The sequence below is a fragment of the Sphaeramia orbicularis genome, chromosome 1 (assembly GCF_902148855.1).
Source record: "Sphaeramia orbicularis chromosome 1, fSphaOr1.1, whole genome shotgun sequence".
In the NCBI taxonomy this organism is placed as follows: domain Eukaryota; kingdom Metazoa; phylum Chordata; class Actinopteri; order Kurtiformes; family Apogonidae; genus Sphaeramia; species Sphaeramia orbicularis.
In genome coordinates this window covers 51166725-51183936 of record NC_043957.1, presented here as the reverse complement: position 1 = coordinate 51183936, position 17212 = coordinate 51166725, and the positions used below count along the sequence as shown (strand labels likewise).

Genomic DNA, 17212 nt, shown 5'->3' with positions numbered 1-17212 from the left:
AAATTGTGCTTAATTTTCTTTAGACATTTCAGGTTGTTCATATGTGTTCAGGTTATTCACATTTTATTGTTAAAGGACAGTTTGTAAATGTAAACTTTTTCAGAATTTAATGGTTTTTTGCACTAAATCAATTGGTGTTGTCATTATTTATAGATTATTATGATATTATTTTTGAGTTTAACGCCCTAACTTGCACTTTGTAAATTCATCCTGCGGGCCGGATTGGAAGCTTCGGCGGGCCTGTTTTGGCCCCCAGGCCGCATGTTTGACACATGTGCAGTAGACAATATAATTCCTGTTTTGTCTGGATGAAGGAAACACCAGTCAGATCCAGTGTTCAACATGTGCTGCTCTGGTTCTGATGCAGTGCTCCACCTGTCGTCACCACGTTCTAGCTTCAAGAAAATGATGAAATGTGTCGTTGTCTGATGTTCATGTGTGCATCTACAGTATAACGCCTGTTATTTTCCATGACATCTGACCATAGTTTGGTTCAAGATCCCACCTTCATATTTTGTGCACATATTAATACAGACATGCTAGCTCTGGTTATAGAATTATTTTTATGGTAGACCTAGTCATATATCAGCAATATATATGTGAATAAGTTAATAAATGGATAAATGAATAAATACGAACACATCTGATGCTTCAATGCAGAAATACAACAGTTCAAACCTGCGCTGAAGCACTTCTGATGAAAACAGTTTGTAGTTTCCAGCTGTAATTTGGCAAATGTGCACATGTGGATCTGCATTTATAGAAGCTAACGACATCCTGTACATGAGAATATTTCCTGAACATTTCATGCATTTATCATGAATAACTCAAAAGGAATGACTTTGTGAGTTCATTTTTAGAGTCAGACCTCATTTTCAAAGTAAGTAAATATAAAATCTAAAAACTAATGAAGATATAAGGCTGACATTTCCCATGGTGTTTACTAGGACTAATAACATTATTAGTTTAGGTGGGAGTTGGAAACATTTACTGAAATCGGGTGATTTACTAATAGTTATTTCCCTCCAGTTCAATGTGAAAACTTCCTGGCTCTGATCTTCTACTTTCTTTTTTTTTTTTTTTTGATTTGACATCCAAATTAAAGTAAGTGACATTAGTTTAATGATGGAGTTTTTTTTTTTTTTTTTTTCATAAAATGTATAATTATTCCAAATATTGATCTCAGTTTCACTGATTATTTAAAAAATGGGCAATTTTTAAAAAATAATAATAATCATAATAATCATAAATTAAAAAGCTGTATTGATCCCTATACTGATTCCTTGAAGTCATTAACAGTGGAATTGACCTATTTGACAGTGTCAGTGATTTTCTCATACCTTGGTGGTAATCGTTTTTTGTTTTTTTTTTTCTCGCTAAAATCACTTTCATGAATTCTGCTTTTGCATCAACTTATGATTAGAATTACATAAAAATATTCAATACTAGCGCGTTGACCTGTGTGGATCTACAGGTTCTAGATGTTATGTCTAGTTTTTATGCTGTTGTGTATTCATGCATGCTGTACCACATCTGTCCAGCAGTCACCGCCAAAGCGTTCTGGACATAGCAATGCCATAGTAAGGCTATTGTATTCCAAAATTACTAATATCTCCCAAAATATTAGTCCTATCAACTTGCCATTTTCACTAGTGTGTTCCTTGACCAAAAATCCATAAGTATGCCAAACTGCAGCAGTCAGCGCTTTCTGGATTTTGTGTGATTCCCAAGACACACACACACACACAGTGGCCGCTTGGCTTTTATAATATCCACTACAAACAAAAAGTTAAGGATATTTTTAATTTTTGGGCTATTTTTTTTAGTTGGGATTCTTGCACAGTGCTTTTTACTTTTTTGTGTGTGAATTGAATTGAACCCTTTCATGCATAGGTCACTACAGTGGACAGTTATTCTCCAGCTGTTCTCTTGTATATTCATGGGTTTTGTTGTTTTAGTTCCATATCATCCAACACAGTGGACACTTATGCATCATCCCATACACTGACATTCATACCATTACTGTAACTGTGCTGTTCTTGATAAACCTGATCTGCAGTGACATGTTGGAATGTAAATCAATTGTTATTTGTTAGACAAAAAGTTTTTTTTTTTGCATATTATCTCCATGAAGTGAGTAATTACTAGCATTAGAATATGTTAAAATGTGAGAAGACATCAGACTAGCAGCATTAAAAATGTTTTTATTTCATTGTTTTCTTATTACTTTCTGATATCGGGTTTTAAACACGTTTCTTTACTTCAAAAATTAAATGCATGGATATTTTTGTAACTCCATAGAAAAAAAACTCGATCGCATTGTTTTTTTCATGGCTAAGGAGGAATAAAAACACTCAAAAAATAAATCTTGACTCAGGTTTTCACAATTCATGCATGAAAGGGTTAAACACTTTTTTTTTTTTTTTAATGACCAGACGTAGTTTTATTTACAAATGGCAAAAATGATGAAAAAAGACAAAAAAAACCCCATAAATATCCTTAACTTTTTGTCTGTAGTGTAGATTCTCTTCCATGTCACGACATTACTCGAAGTATTTTTCCCTTTTTTTTTCCCCCCTCACCCAATATTTTTTGGAATGTGGATGGATGTGTATTTACAAATCACAAAACATTAGCTGAAATGCATTTGTCTTAACACTGTCTGCAATGAACCTTTATATTTTATTCCTACTTCTGTTTGAAATACATTTTATCATCATCAAATACAAGTTAAAGTCTGTGCATTTTCCATACCGTCTCCACTGATTTGGGATGAAGACACAAAACTTCAATAATTCAGCTACAAGTTTCAAATCCGGTCATTTTTTCCACTGGATCGCGTTTACTATTAAATCACCGATAACAGAAATCACTGATCCAGTTCTGTATTTACTGATCACTATGAATGAACGACACACACGATGAAACAAACCAGTGGAAATGGACAAGAATAACTACATGATGGTTTCACAAAAAGACACACGAGAAGGCAAATACAGAGCAGGGAAAGGGCGAAGGAGGGCTGAACTGTTCGTTTCACAGGTTAATACGGGAGGACGGGGTTTTGTTTCTACGTTTTCTGGCATAAAGCTACGGAATGCAGCGCTCCTCCTTTGCCCTTTGCGCCCAGTGTCAGCAGCAGAACAGATGAGGCGTAGCGGTGGCTGTTAGTACATACCAGAGCCTTGGAGCTAATTCAGAGGAAGGTAATGCACGCGTGTTGACGGAGGGAGAAGCAAAAAAGGGACAGAGACCAGTCTTACTCACAGCTCCGAACACAAAAAAAAAACACACACACACAAACAGGCGTGGCGGCCGGTGGACAGGTGTTCCAGCTCAGTACGCGCCCACGTTTCACATCATGACAAGTTAGAAACCAAAAGTCAATTTGAGGGGACTGAGCCGGAACAGTCTGTAACATGTTCTTTTAGACACTAATTCAAGCAGCAGCGTGTGGCAGTGAGTGCACGGCTACATTTACAGGAGTGTGGCTGGAATGCATTGGTAGGTTAGGAAGGAAACGGCCCAAATTGACCAAATAAGGTCAACCTTTTGGTGAACAAATCCCAGAACAAGGCCAAAAATCAGAAAGAAGTCTATGAAACTGACCCTAACTACAGGGTGGATCAAAAAAAGAAAAACTATACATTTTGAAAAATTACCCCCAGTTCCGCATTTGATATTTTTTGGAATTTTCTTTTATGGACGTCGGTAGGTAGGGGATTGGTGGATATTTGTATAAATTTACAGAGCCAGGTTTTCATGCATGAGCGAGCAGGGGCAAATTATGCAATCCAAGTTAAAACTGGTTTGTGCGAAGTAGCGGCAGGATTTAAATCCAATCAAAGATCATGGGAGGGGCCAGTGGGCATCCATCTGTTTTTTTATTCAACTTGTTTAGGGTTAGGGTTAAGGCTAGGGTTAGGGTTAGGGTTAGGGCTAGGGCTAGGGTTAGGGCTAGGGTTAGGGTTACGGCTAGGGTTAGGGTTAGGGTTAGGGTTAGGGCTAGAGCTAGGGTTAGGGTTAGGGTTAAGGCTAGGGTTAGGGCTAGGGTTAGGGTTAAGGCTAGGGCTAGGGTTAGGGTTAGGGTTAAGGCTAAGGCTAGAGTTAGGGCTAGGGTTAGGGCCTAGGGTTAAGGTAAGGCTAGGGTTAGGGTTAGGGTTAGGGCTAGGGCTAGGGTTAGGGTTAGGGTTAGGGCTAGGGTTAGGGCTAGGGTTAGGGCCTAGGGTTAAGGTAAGGCTAGGGTTAGGGCTAGGGTTAGGGTTAAGGCTAGGGCTAGGGTTAGGGTTAGGGTTAAGGCTAAGGCTAGAGTTAGGGCTAGGGTTAGGGCCTAGGGTTAAGGTAAGGCTAGGGTTAGGGTTAGGGCTAGGGCTAGGGCTAGGATTAGGGTTAGGGTTAGGGCTAGGGTTAGGGCTAGGGTTAGGGTTACGGCTAGGGTTAGGGTTAGGGTTAAGGCTAGGGCTAGGGTTAGGGCTAGGGTTACGGCTAGGGTTAGGGTTAAGGCTAGGGTTAGGGTTAAGGCTAGGGCTAGGGCTAGGGTTAGGGTTAAGGCTAAGGCTAGGGTTAGGGCTAGGGTTAGGGCCTAGGGTTAAGGTAAGGCTAGGGTTAGGGCTAGGGTTAGGGCCTAGGGTTAAGGTAAGGCTAGGGTTAGGGCTAGGGTTAGTGTTAAGGCTAAGGCTAGGGTTAGGGTTAGGGTTAGGGTTAGGCCTGTCCTCAGTGACATTTTCAGGCCTAAACAAGTTGAATAAAAAACAGATGGATGCCCACTGACCCCTCCCATGATCTTTGATTGGATTTAAATCCCATCACTACTTCGCACAAACCAGTTTTAACTTGGATTGCATAATTTGCCCCTGCTCACTCATGCATGAAAACCTGGCTCTGTAAATTTGGACAAATATCCACAAATTCCCTACCTACCGACGTCCATCAAAGAAAATTCCCTTTTTTTTTTTTTTCTTTTTCCTACTTGTCTTGTCCGGCATCCTAACAGCAGAATGGTAGTCTGGTTCCTTTTGGTGCTGAACAAATGTGCTTTGCCGAGGGTAACGTCATAAAGTATATGAAGCTGTGTGTGGATTTGTTACCGGTGTTATAGGTATTATTTGTGTGAACGTGGTATACGATATTTTGTTCATGCTTTCTTTTCTTATATTCATCATTTCATAGGTCTTATGTATTTCATTATTTTTTTGTTTGTTTGTTTTTTGTTGTAGTTTTGTTTATTTTGGGGTTTTTTTCTCTCTCTCTTCTGCCCAGTTTACTCAGTTGTGGTTGTAGTTATTGTCACCATTATAATTGTCTCCATGGTTGTTACTGTTTGTATTGTTGATACTTACTTGTGAGGGTCTTCGCCACCTTCTTCTCTCTTGCTCTCTCCCCTTCTACCCCCCCCACCCCCACCCCCATGTCAGGTCCGGCATCGAAATGTGGTTCAACAAAACTCATAATAAACACAGTAGAATATCAAGTGGAGCTTCATATACTTTATGAAGTTACCCTCGGCAAAGCAAATTTGTTCAGCACCAGAAGGAGCCAGACTACCATTCTGCTGTTAGGATGATGGACAAGACAAGTAGGAAAAAAAAAAAAAAAAGAAAGTAGTGTGATATACTACCTGGTAAAATGTCCAAATAAAAGAGGATACAGAAGGAAAGGTGTCAGAAAAATGGGCAATGATGACTGGGAGTACAGTTGGTGTTGGCTGCTGCCTTATCAGTCTGTCAGCCAGCTGAGCCCATAAAGAAAGAAAGAAAGAAAGGAAGGAAGGAAGGAAGGAAGGAAGGAAGGAAGGAAGGAAGAAAGAAAGAAAGAAAGAAAGAAAGAAAGAAAGAAAGAAAGAAAGAAAGAAAGAAAGAAAGAAAGAAAGAAAGAAAGAAAGAAAGAAAGAAAGAAAGAAAGAAAGAAAGGAAGGAAGGAAGAAAGGAAGGAAGAAAGAAAGAAAGAAAGAAAGAAAGAAAGAAAGAAGAAAGAAGGAAGGAAGGAAGGAAGGAAGAAGGAAGGAAGGAAGGAAGGAAGGAAGGAAGGAAGGAAGGAAGGAAGGAAGAAAGAAAGAAAGAAAGAAAGAAAGAAAGAAAGAAAGAAAGAAGAAAGAAAGAAAGAAAGAAAGAAAGAAGAAAGAAAGAAAGAAAGAAAGAAAGAAAGAAAGAAAGAAAGAAAGAAAGAAAGATAGATAGATAGATAGATAGATAGATAGATAGATAGATAGATAGATAGATAGATAGATAGATAGATAGATAGATAGATAGATAGATAGATAGATAGATAGATAGATAGATAGATAGATAGATAGATGGATGTGTGTGCAGGGGTGTCGAACTGGTTTTAGTTCAGGGACCACATTCAGAGCAGTGTGAGATCAAGTAGGCCGGACCAGTAAAATAATAACCTAAAAATAATAATCCAAAATTTTTCTCTTTGTTTTAGTGTGAAAGTTCATTTACAAGCAGCAGAGCTTTTTCTACTGCTGCCCCACCCCTCTGGAACCCCCTCCCACCTACCATCAAACACTGCTCCGACCTCAACACCTTTAAACCCCTTTTAAAAACTCACTTATTTAAGATTGCTTTTAATGTTTAACTGTTTTATATTCAGATACCGGCCTTTTGCACCTGCTGTTATCTGTTTTTAATGTGTTTGGTTTGTTTTTATCTGCTTTATATCAAGTGTCTTTGAGTTCCATGAGAAAACGCTATACAAATAAAATGTATTATTGATAACACTGGGTTACAAAAAAATGTTTTTTGCAAGTTGTCTAGGTTTTTTCAACGGAATTAGGACCATTTTGCACCGCTAAATCCAAAAATGACATCTGTTTTTCTCAATGAGGTCAGGTTTTTTTTGCTAATTTGATTTTGAAAAATTTGATCTTCTCACAAAATTAATTACATTTTTGTGACTTTATCAGTTGATTTTTTATATAGTTCTCACCCAAAATAGGTTTTAAGAGAAAAAAAATCTTTTTCTAACAGGATTCCTGTTAGGTACAATGGTGTATTCACTTCAGATGTAGCAGAATACGTCTGCTTATTTTTGCAAGATCTTCTAGTCGAAGTCATTTCATTCACCTGTAATACTAAAAAAAACAATCATAAATTGGCAAAATCTTCAGAAGTCGTTTATTGCAAGAAATATGGAAGAATTTTGTATCATATGATGTGAAAATGCCCATAAATGTAAGCAAAAATGTTAAAAAGCAAATATGTAGCATAGTTCAGAAAGTTGACCTGATTGAGCAAAATGAATGTGATTTTTGGATTCAGCACACCAAAATGATCCTAAATCAGCTCAAAAAACTTAAACAATAAATTTGTTGTTGACCAGTGTAATATGAAGCTCCACTTGACATTCTGCTGTGTTTATTATGAGTTTTGTTGAGACACATTTCGATGCCGGACTTGACATGGGGGGGGGGGGGGGGGGGGCAAGAGAGAAGAAGGTGGCGAAGACCCTCACAAGGAAGTATCAACTACAATACAAACAGTAACAACCATGGTGATAATTACTATAATGGTAACAGTAACTACAACCACAACTGAGTAAACTGGGCAGAAGAGAGAGAAAAAAACAAAACAAACAAAATTCCAAAAATGATCAAATGCAGAACTGGGGGTAATTTTTCAAAATGTGTAGTTTTTTTTTTTTTTTTTTTTTTTTTTTTGATGCACCCTGTAGTGTAGAAAAACTTAAATACCTGTTTGCAGTAGGTTACTAGTAATTCAATAAGTTAAAGTACTATTACTATTTTGCATTTGTCAGAAAACTGCACATTTGAGGCCTTAAAAGGAAAGGAATGATCTGTTATTTTAATTATGTCATCGCTTCTCTGCTAAATTTTTGCATGTTCAGTCATAATGGAGCCTGATGAAGATCCACTAAAACCCAACTGACACTTTTTTCAATAACTAAACTTATATTTTAGTCATTATGCAAGTTAAGAATACATATAATAACATAAAGTGTATTTATACTGGCTTTGTTTGGCATTTTCACATTAGGATGTGACATAAATACGAGTAGTTCAGTCTTTGATGACACTTTCAGTACTGAATGTTGAATCAAAACTGAACTGATGATTGAGAGATGCCGCAAACAACGAGAAAGTACACTGGAAAAAAATCACAATCTTACCAAGTGTATTTTCTTCATTTCTAGTCAAAATATCTCATCACATTTAAAATAAGACTTAATCACCTAAAGAGCAACTTTTCAGTGAGATATAAAAACTATTTTTTTTAGACAATAGATCTTGAAAATCTTATTTCGAGAAATCTTACCAAGATAATTTTCACTTGTTCCACTGGCGAATGTACGACGGTGTTTTAGGGCCACATAAGAAAAAAAAAACAAAAAAAAAAAAAACGCTTGTCACTACGAGAATAAAGTCATTATTTAACAAGAATAATGTTGTAGTTTTAAAAAAGTCAATTAACAAGAATAAAGTAATTATTTAACGAGAATAAAGTCGTTATATTTCGAGAATAAAGTCATAATATAATGAGAAGTTGTACCTAATCATTGATGTAGAACTTGGAACATTTTGTGAAGTTCTGCTTTCATTAGTCTGTCCTCCATCAACACATTAGTCTAAGGACTTTGAAGTGAGTTCGCACACATTTGGGTTTGTTGTAAGAACTGAATTGATTTGTAGCAAATTACCTCTTTTGTGGAGGAGAAACTGGTGAAGTGTTCAGCTGTAGGGTTATCAGTGGAAACACCAGAGAACTAAACAGAGAGGGTTTGGTGTTTCTGAACAAACTGTGAGGATTCTACTGTGAGTTTTTTAGTCCAACAGAAGGGAAAGTTGCTGCTTCGCTTGTTGCCTTCGCCGTAAAGCCGGAAACTCTGTCGAATTTTCAAAATATTACTAGTTTAATCTCATAAAAGTACGACTTTATTCTCGTTAAATACTGACTTTATTCTCGTTAATCAACAACTTTATTCTCATTAATTAACGACTTTATTCTTGTTATATAATGACTTTATTCTCATTAATTAACAACTTTATTCTCATTAATTAGCGACTTAATTCTCCTTAAATAATGACTTTTTTTTTTTAAAAACTACGACTTTATTCTTGTTAAATAACGACTTTATTCTCGTGGTGACAAGCGTTTTTTTTTTTTTTTTTTCTTATGTGGCCCTAATATGCCGTCATACAAATGTTTTTGCTTAACTCAAGATTTTTTTTTTTTTTTTTTTGCTTAATTCAAGCAAAAATCTGCCAGTGGAACAAGTTCAAACTATCTTATCTAAAATCTTAAGCTATAACTATCCCTTTTTTTAAGACTCAAGTTTGCATGAGAAACCACTGAGTTTGGCGGAGAACACTGATAGGAAGGGGAATTTAAGAATTTTGGTCCATTCCTGGGTTTTGTAATCAATAAGAAACATAATAAAACCTGTGAAGTCTTAATTCCAAGGCACTAAAGCCACATGAGTTTGCATCCATCTCTGTAACTTGACAGTCCTGACACTGTGGTTCGTAGCCTTTACCACCAGAGGGCGCCACATTACCATTAAATCACACTGCTGATGTTCTGAGGGTAGATTATTCTGCAAACATACAGTAGTCACATTCATTAATTAGACTATAAATTAACCCTGTAACGCCAAACGTATCATATAAATGCATGAGTTTTGAATCCTTCTACATGAGCAGTTCGATTTTTTTTTTTTCCTGAAAAACCTGACGTATACAATTATGCTGCGTTCCAGGCCGGTTTTTTAGCCCGTAAAACCACAACTTCAAAACCACGACTCACGACTTTGTAACGTTCCAGGCAAGTCACGTCAAACTGCCTGAGCGCAAGGAATTGTGGGAGTTAGATGTAAACAAAACAGCATGGTGGACCGTACTGAACTTATGCTCATTTATAGTCATTTCTATCCCAGTGGTGCTTGATTCTTGCTCATTTGAGGGAAACAGAGGAGGAAAAATGGCACATAAGGCAAGAGAAGCTGTTATATCTTTTATGTTACATTACTTGTATATTTGGATACGTATTTGGTATTAATTTATTCTTGTCCTAATGCTAGAGCAGCTGCAGATTATGCAGAACATTTGCAGATAAATCACGTAAGAGCAATACCTTGTTTTAATAAACAATTTGGTCTAAACACCGCATCCATGGGGACCGTCGTTGCTGTTTCAAGGGCCATGTTCCCAGAGTCAGAACCAGACACAGAGAAGCTGCGTTCAGCTTCTACGCGCCACGTGTCTGGAACAAACTCCCAGAAAGCCTCAGATCAGCTGAAACACTCCGTTTATTTAAGTCCAGGTTAAAGACCCACCTGTTCTCAGCTGCATTTGAATAGAGTTTGTATTCATCAGTTCAGATCTGCACTGTTTCTTCTAAGCTTAAAGTTTTTATCTGTTTTATCTGTTTATCTGGGTTTTTGTTTGTTTTTTCTCGTGCCTATACTTTTTATTGCTTTCCTGCTGTAATGCTTTTAATGTTTTAAGTAAAGCACTTTGAATTGTCTTGTACATGAAATGTGCGATAGAAATAAACCTGCCTTGCCTTACGTGACGACAGAGCTCGAAACTGGGAGTACATCGATCTAGTACAAGTTCACGGGTGGGAAGTCACGGGTTTGACTGACATTCCAGAGCATTTTCACTGGTAGAATGTTGGAAAAACACGAGTTACGGGTTGCCTGGAACACAGCATTAGATACATGCAATACACAGATAATCCACCAGTGGGGGGGTGGGGGGATTCATTCACCAGAGGCCTTTCCAGTGACACTACAAGATTAAAAAATTAATGAAAAAGGAGACGAACTTTGCCAATTTTGTAAAGGAATTACCAATTTGTTAGACATGTTTGTGTTAAATTATGTTTTTGTTTGTTCTAAAGTAATATTTGAGCAGTGAGACCTAATGTATCCAATATGATACAAAATTGAAACACATACATGGTAACTGATATCTGATAAAAAAATATATATATATTTTGGGTTGTTCAGAAGGACCAATAAAGGCTCCAGTTTCAAAGAACTGGAATTTTCTGTCAGTGAATTAACGGTTCAGGCTTTACAGGGTTTAACTAAATCGCCAAAAAAGAACGATGAGGAGTAACAGAGAGGGATGCAAATTAATTCAGTCTCGCAATAGCTGGCATTGATCGTGCTTAACATTATCAACAACAAAAAAAATACAGTGTGAGACAAAGACACTTTTCAGATCCTGAGATTAAAACAAATGGAATGAAGTGCAGAAGCAGAGGAGGAAAAAGGAGGTTCGACCCTGGACAGGTCATCTGTTAAGAGTGTTAGCGAGGTCCACAGGCCTGAGAAAGAAACAGAAAGTAAGGAGGAAAGGGTGGGAGAACGAATGGGGGAGGGGGAGTCGTTATAGACGGAGGAAAGGAAGGGCGTCGGCTGGAGAAGAAGGAAGAAAGGAAGGAAGGAAGGAAGGAAGGAAGCGTGACAGGGGGCGGGTATGGAGTGTGTACCCGGCTCTCAGCTCCAGGCGTCCCCTGTAGTCCTGGGTCGGATGTGAGGGAGGGTCGGGGGGAGACAGAAGGAGAGGATGTGGATGTGGAGGAGGAAGAGGGGGAGGAGGAGAAGGAGAAGGAGGAGGAGGAGGAGGAGGAGGCCAGGCCCCGCGTTTACACCTCAAACTGTCAAATGAGATTTACAACATGATGAGGTTCTGCAGAGTGAAGAAGGCGGTCAAATCAGAGAAACAACACCCCCACCCTGCCCCCACCCCTCCCACCCAGAGAAAACAGGCTGAGGAAAGTGGGCTAGGCTGGTGACGGGCGGCGTGACCTGATGAGATGAGGACAGGAAGTGGAAACCGTGTGACAGGAAATGATGCAAGTGAAGGCTGGAGCAGATGTGGATGGAAGGATGTGACCACTTTTTAGAACATGTTTTTACAGCAGCGACGTGTGTGTGTGTGTGTGTGTGTGTGTGTGTGCAGGGGTGTCGAACTGGTTTTAGTTCAGGGACCACATTCAGATCAGTGTGAGATCAAGTAGGCCGGACCAGTAAAATAATAACCTAACAATAATAATCCAAAATTTTTCTCTTTGTTTTAGTGTGAAAGTTCATTTACAAGCAGCAGAGCTTTTTCTACTGCTGCCCCACCCCTCTGGAACCCCCTCCCACCTACCATCAAACACTGCTCCGACCTCAACACCTTTAAATCCCTTTTAAAAACTCACTTATTTAAGATTGCTTTTAATGTTTAACTGTTTTATATTCAGATACCGGCCTTTTGCACCTGCTGTTATCTGTTGTTAATGTGTTTGGTTTGTTTTTATCTGCTTTATATCAAGTGTCTTTGAGTTCCATGAAAAACGCTATACAAATAAAATGTATTATTAATAACACTGGGTTACAAAAAAATGTTTTTTTGCAAGTTGTCTAGGTTTTTTCAACGGAATTAGGACCATTTTGCACCGCTAAATCCAAAAATGACATCTGTTTTTCTTTTTTTGCTAATTTGATTTTGAAAAATTTGATCTTCTCACAAAATTGATTACATTTTTGTGACTTTATCAGTTGATTTTTTTTTATAGTTCTCACCCAAAATAGGTTTTAAGAGAAAAAATATCATTTTCGAACAGGATGTATTTATTATTTATTATGTATTCGCCGCAGATGTAGCAGAATACGTCAGGCTTATTTTTGTAAGATCTTCTAGTCGAAGCCATTTCATTCACCTGTAATATTAAAAAAAACCATTAATCATAAATTGGCAAAAGTAAAATCTTCAGAAGTCGTTTATTGCAAGAAATATGGAAGAATTTTGTATCATATGATGTGAAAATGCCCATAAATGTAAGCAAAAATGTTAAAAAGCCAATATGTTGCATAGTTCAGAAAGTTGACCTGATTGAGCAAAATGAATGTGATTTTTGGATTCAGCACACCAAAATGATCCTAAATCAGCTCAAAAAACTTAAACAATAAATTTGTTGTTGACCAGTGTTATTATTATTATTATTATTATTATTATATTATTATTACAATATAAAAATGTGAATAAACTGAACATGAACAACCATGTACACCCCCAAACATCTTAAAAAAAATAAATAAATAATAATAATAATAATTATAATGAGTGGAGATACTTTCTCTGCTATCACTGGAAAAGCTTAGATACAGAAGAGATAAAAAGTGCAGGGATTTCACTTTAACTTGCAACCCTTTTGTAAATTTCATTCAGTAGACTTCTTCATTCCTTGTCTTTTTTTTTTTTTCCTCATCTTTGCACTGACCCTCGGTATCATGTAACTGTTTACAAAAAACAGACTATTAACGCAACCATTACGCATCAGACTGTAATCTTTATTTAAATGTCTTTCTTTTTTCATGATAAAAGTCAGTCTAACTGTGTGCCCCTCCTTTCTCTTAATTTAATTTAATTTAATTTAATTTTTCCTTTTTTTACTTCTCTCTGAGCCTGTTGCAATTATCCAGATTCCTTCCAAAAATAACAGAGACTGAGTTTAAAAAGACGCTTTCCTTTTTACTGCAGCAACTTAAAAAGACACATACAACTTTCACAACTCGTGGCATACATTAACTTACTTCTGTGAAAATTCCTAAGCCTCATGGGAAACGTAGTTATCTTCTTAGCATTCACTATTGCTTATTTTAACTCCACTTTTAACCTAAATCACAGGTGAAATGTATTGTATCTTTTACTCAGAAATAAATTAACTGTAATTGCATATGCACCATGAAATTATAACAAATCCAAACATAAATTACTTATAGTTTATCTTCCCCAAATAAAGACACCACAGAGCCTTTGGGTGGGTGGGGTCTGATGTTTGTGTGTGTTGTTCTGCCTTGGACTAGTTCATATGTCCTATCCTGATGTAGGTGCTTATTTGAAAACTGAAAAATAAAGTCTTTAAAATAAATAAATAAGTGCAATTTCAACAATATTTCATCTCAGCTTATTATTAAACAACACAAATATTAACAGTTTACAGATCACAGTGGATCTACAAATGCAGAAAACATTTGTAACAGGTAGAATATTGTTAAAATTGCACTTATATTTCTTCATACATTTCATGTTGTTCATATTTGTTCACTTTACTCACATTTTATTGTGGCAGGATACTTTTTTCACATTAAACCAGTGGTTCCCAACTTTTTTTGGCTTGTGATCCCATTTTAACATAAACAAATTCTGGCGACCCCAGACATTCAAAACAGAGACTTCTTTTTTTTTTTTTTTTTTTGCTAAAATTAATTTGTTTTTAATCATGTAATAGTTTTCTATTCTACGTTGCAAATAAAGGTTAATTTTAGATGACATTTAGTCTATATAATGTATATTATTCTGGACGGAGGCAGGAAAGCCAGGTGTAGATTACACTGGTCTACAAGGAAAATGCTTCCAGAATAAAAGTAATGAAATTTTTACCACATGAGAGTCACTGATAAAGAAAAATCAAGTCAAAAATGCTGGTTGGCTGAACTTTCCAAAATGTGAAATTCAAGAATTAACGAGAATGGGTTTGACTCAAAAGGAATATTTGTCTCAGAGCTACAAGATCTACTTCAAAACACTGTCTGCACATTAGAATACATTCACTTTACAGGTTCTATTTAGTGGAAGATTTATAAAACTATTATATAAATGTACATAAACCAATATATATGTGTAATAACACTTAATCATATACCTTGAAAACATCAGCAAACCGGCACTTTTGTCATTTATTTTCCAATTAATCTTATTAAAATACGTAACATTTAGCACATTTAATGTCTGAAGCAAATCATTTCTAAAAAATTGTAGACCAGTGTTACTGCACAAAGAGAATTGTATTTTCCTCGGTCAGGATATGTACAGTCAGTCCAGCTTGGTTTAACAAGGCTGACAATTAATACTGAACAAACAAGAACTTAAACTATGAATTATGAAAGAGCTGCAGCATCTGAAACTGACCACACTGAACATTTGACAGATAAACAGAACCACAGTGCTGCAGTTTCAGCTTCACAGTTTGTCATGTCTGTTACGGATTGGGATTGTCTCTCTCAACTCACCATATATTTTTTATTAGTAATTTATTTTTTTTTTATTTTTTTTTAATCAATTACTAGAAATTCCAGGCGACCCCAAGGTTGAAAACCACTGCATTAAACCAAGGAGAACATTTGTAGTTGTCATTATTTATAGTTTATTATGCTATTGTTTTACTTGAAATCACATTGAGCTGTTTGCCCCTGAACACCACTGACTGTTCATATTTTCAGTCACTTTGCAAACTCATCCACTGGACCATCTGGCGGGCCAGTTGTGGTCCGCGGGCCTTATGTTTGACACCCCTGGTCTTGTGGTTGAACACTGATATAAAAGAGCCTCTCTCCGTCGTGAATGTGGGTCAAACATTCGCTGTCGTGCTGTAAATGTTTGGAAACAGTCCCGACATGTTCAATCCAGTGCAGACACCTTCTTATTTACTAAACCTGTGTAAGAACCTTGTAATAAAGCCCCGTGATCTCAAAGGTCAAAAGATTTACATAAAAAAAAAAAAACACAGCAAAATTCAGCGACTGTTGGGTTTGGGTCTGTATTCGCCGGCTTACCATGATGACCGACACCCCAGCGGTGGTGGCGTTGTGCTTTGGCGCAGCGTTAAAGTGCGTCTTCAGTTTACCTGTCACCTCCATCTTCATGTTGTTGTCTATAACGACTTCGTCCTGCAAAGACACACAAACATGCTAACCGTTTTCTACACAGGAGAGCGTCATCTGCGTACGAATGCATTCCCGTAAACGGTGAAATAAGATACCGTAACCCAAGGGTGGGACAGGACGTCGTGTGCCGTGTATCGAGCCTCGACGTTGACCTGCAGCATCTTTCCAATCAGCTCCTGAAACAAAACATTTGAGAAGACGTCAGGAAATGAGCCACAGAGGGAAAGCACAGCTGTTGTCATGTCTTGTCAGGTGTGTTAATTTTGTCATGTTAACGTTTAGCGCAGGGGTCTCAAACATGCGGCCCGCCAAAGGTTCCAATCCAGCCCATGGAATGAACCTGCCAAGTGCAAAAATTCCACAGATTCATTTTAGTTCAGGTTCCACATACAGACCAATATCATCTCAAGTAAAATATCCTACAAAGAATAATGGCTCCATATTTTCTTCTGGGTTTGATGTGAAAAAAATATTACATTATGTCTATAAATAATGACAACTTCAAATTTTTGTCTTTGTTTTAGTACAAAAATTGTTAAAATTGTGCTTAATTTTCTTAAGACCTTTCAGGTTATTCATATTTGTTCAGAATATTCACAGGATAGTTTGTAAATGTAAATACTTTCATTATTTAATGTTATTTTTTGCACTAAAACAAAGACAAAAATTTGAAGTTGTCATTATTTATGGGCATAATGTAATATACTTTTTTTTCTCCACATCAAACCGAGAAGAAAATATGGAGTCATTATTTTTTGTAGGTTATTCTGCTGTTATCATTTTACTGTAGATCCTATTGTTCTGTATGTGGAACCTGAACTAAAATGAGTTCGACAGCCTTGACTGTGGAATTTTTGCACTTTGCAAATTCATCCCACGGGCCAGATTGGAACCTTTGGTGGGCTGCATTTGGCCCCCGGGCCGCATGTTTGAGACCCCTGATCTACAGCGTATTGTTTAAGAGGTTGATTTGTCATTTGTGCTTTAGTAATACAGGCAATAAAGAGGAAAAGAGGGGACGTGTAGTGCTGCAAAATACACCAAGTTGGCACAGTATTCTGGACCACCATTGTTGAAAACTCTCAATGAGGCCAAAAAGTGATTCATAGCTGCCATCATTCTCACTTTCATATCTCAAGTACATATTTCTTTTTTTTTTTATTTAATGTAACAGCCTATCATAAAATAAAAGATGAAAAAAAAACTGCAAATTAAGATGCTGTAACTACATTGCGCAACATTCTTACGATACAAAAATAGTAGGAAATAAGCTAGATTCCACAGTAAATGAGCGCGCCTCCATCAGGAGTGAATGTTGACAGAATGAGACATTGTACTTTTGAGCCATGAAATCACAGGTTGGTAAGCCCCAGGCAGTCGCCAGGTGTGACTGATGCAACTGGGGCCTGCTTGGACAAATGCGGCGCTGCACACTAGTGATGTGTCGGTCGCAAACGAAACGGCTCTGAGAGCCGGCTCTTTTACGTGAACGATGGGAGCCGGCTCCTGATTGGGAGCCGCTTTGTCC

At 37.2% G+C, this 17212-nt stretch overlaps 1 protein-coding gene across 4 annotated transcripts in view; it reads right to left on the bottom strand.

Moving 5' to 3' along the window:
- The window catches only part of dclk2a (doublecortin-like kinase 2a), a 130072-nt gene that overhangs the window by 2864 nt on the left and 109996 nt on the right, over positions 1 to 17212 (bottom strand). For 2 of the 4 annotated variants that reach the window (XM_030144309.1, XM_030144320.1), the window contains exons 15-16: positions 15780 to 15860; positions 15574 to 15687 (exon numbers count right to left, since the gene is read on the bottom strand). In XM_030144309.1, the coding sequence (XP_030000169.1) occupies positions 15574 to 15687; positions 15780 to 15860 (195 nt within the window). Of the gene's footprint in view, positions 1 to 3178; positions 3192 to 11580; positions 11628 to 15573; positions 15688 to 15779; positions 15861 to 17212 lie in introns of those variants that run through there. The other 2 variants (XM_030144329.1, XM_030144338.1) reach the window with 2 other exon arrangements.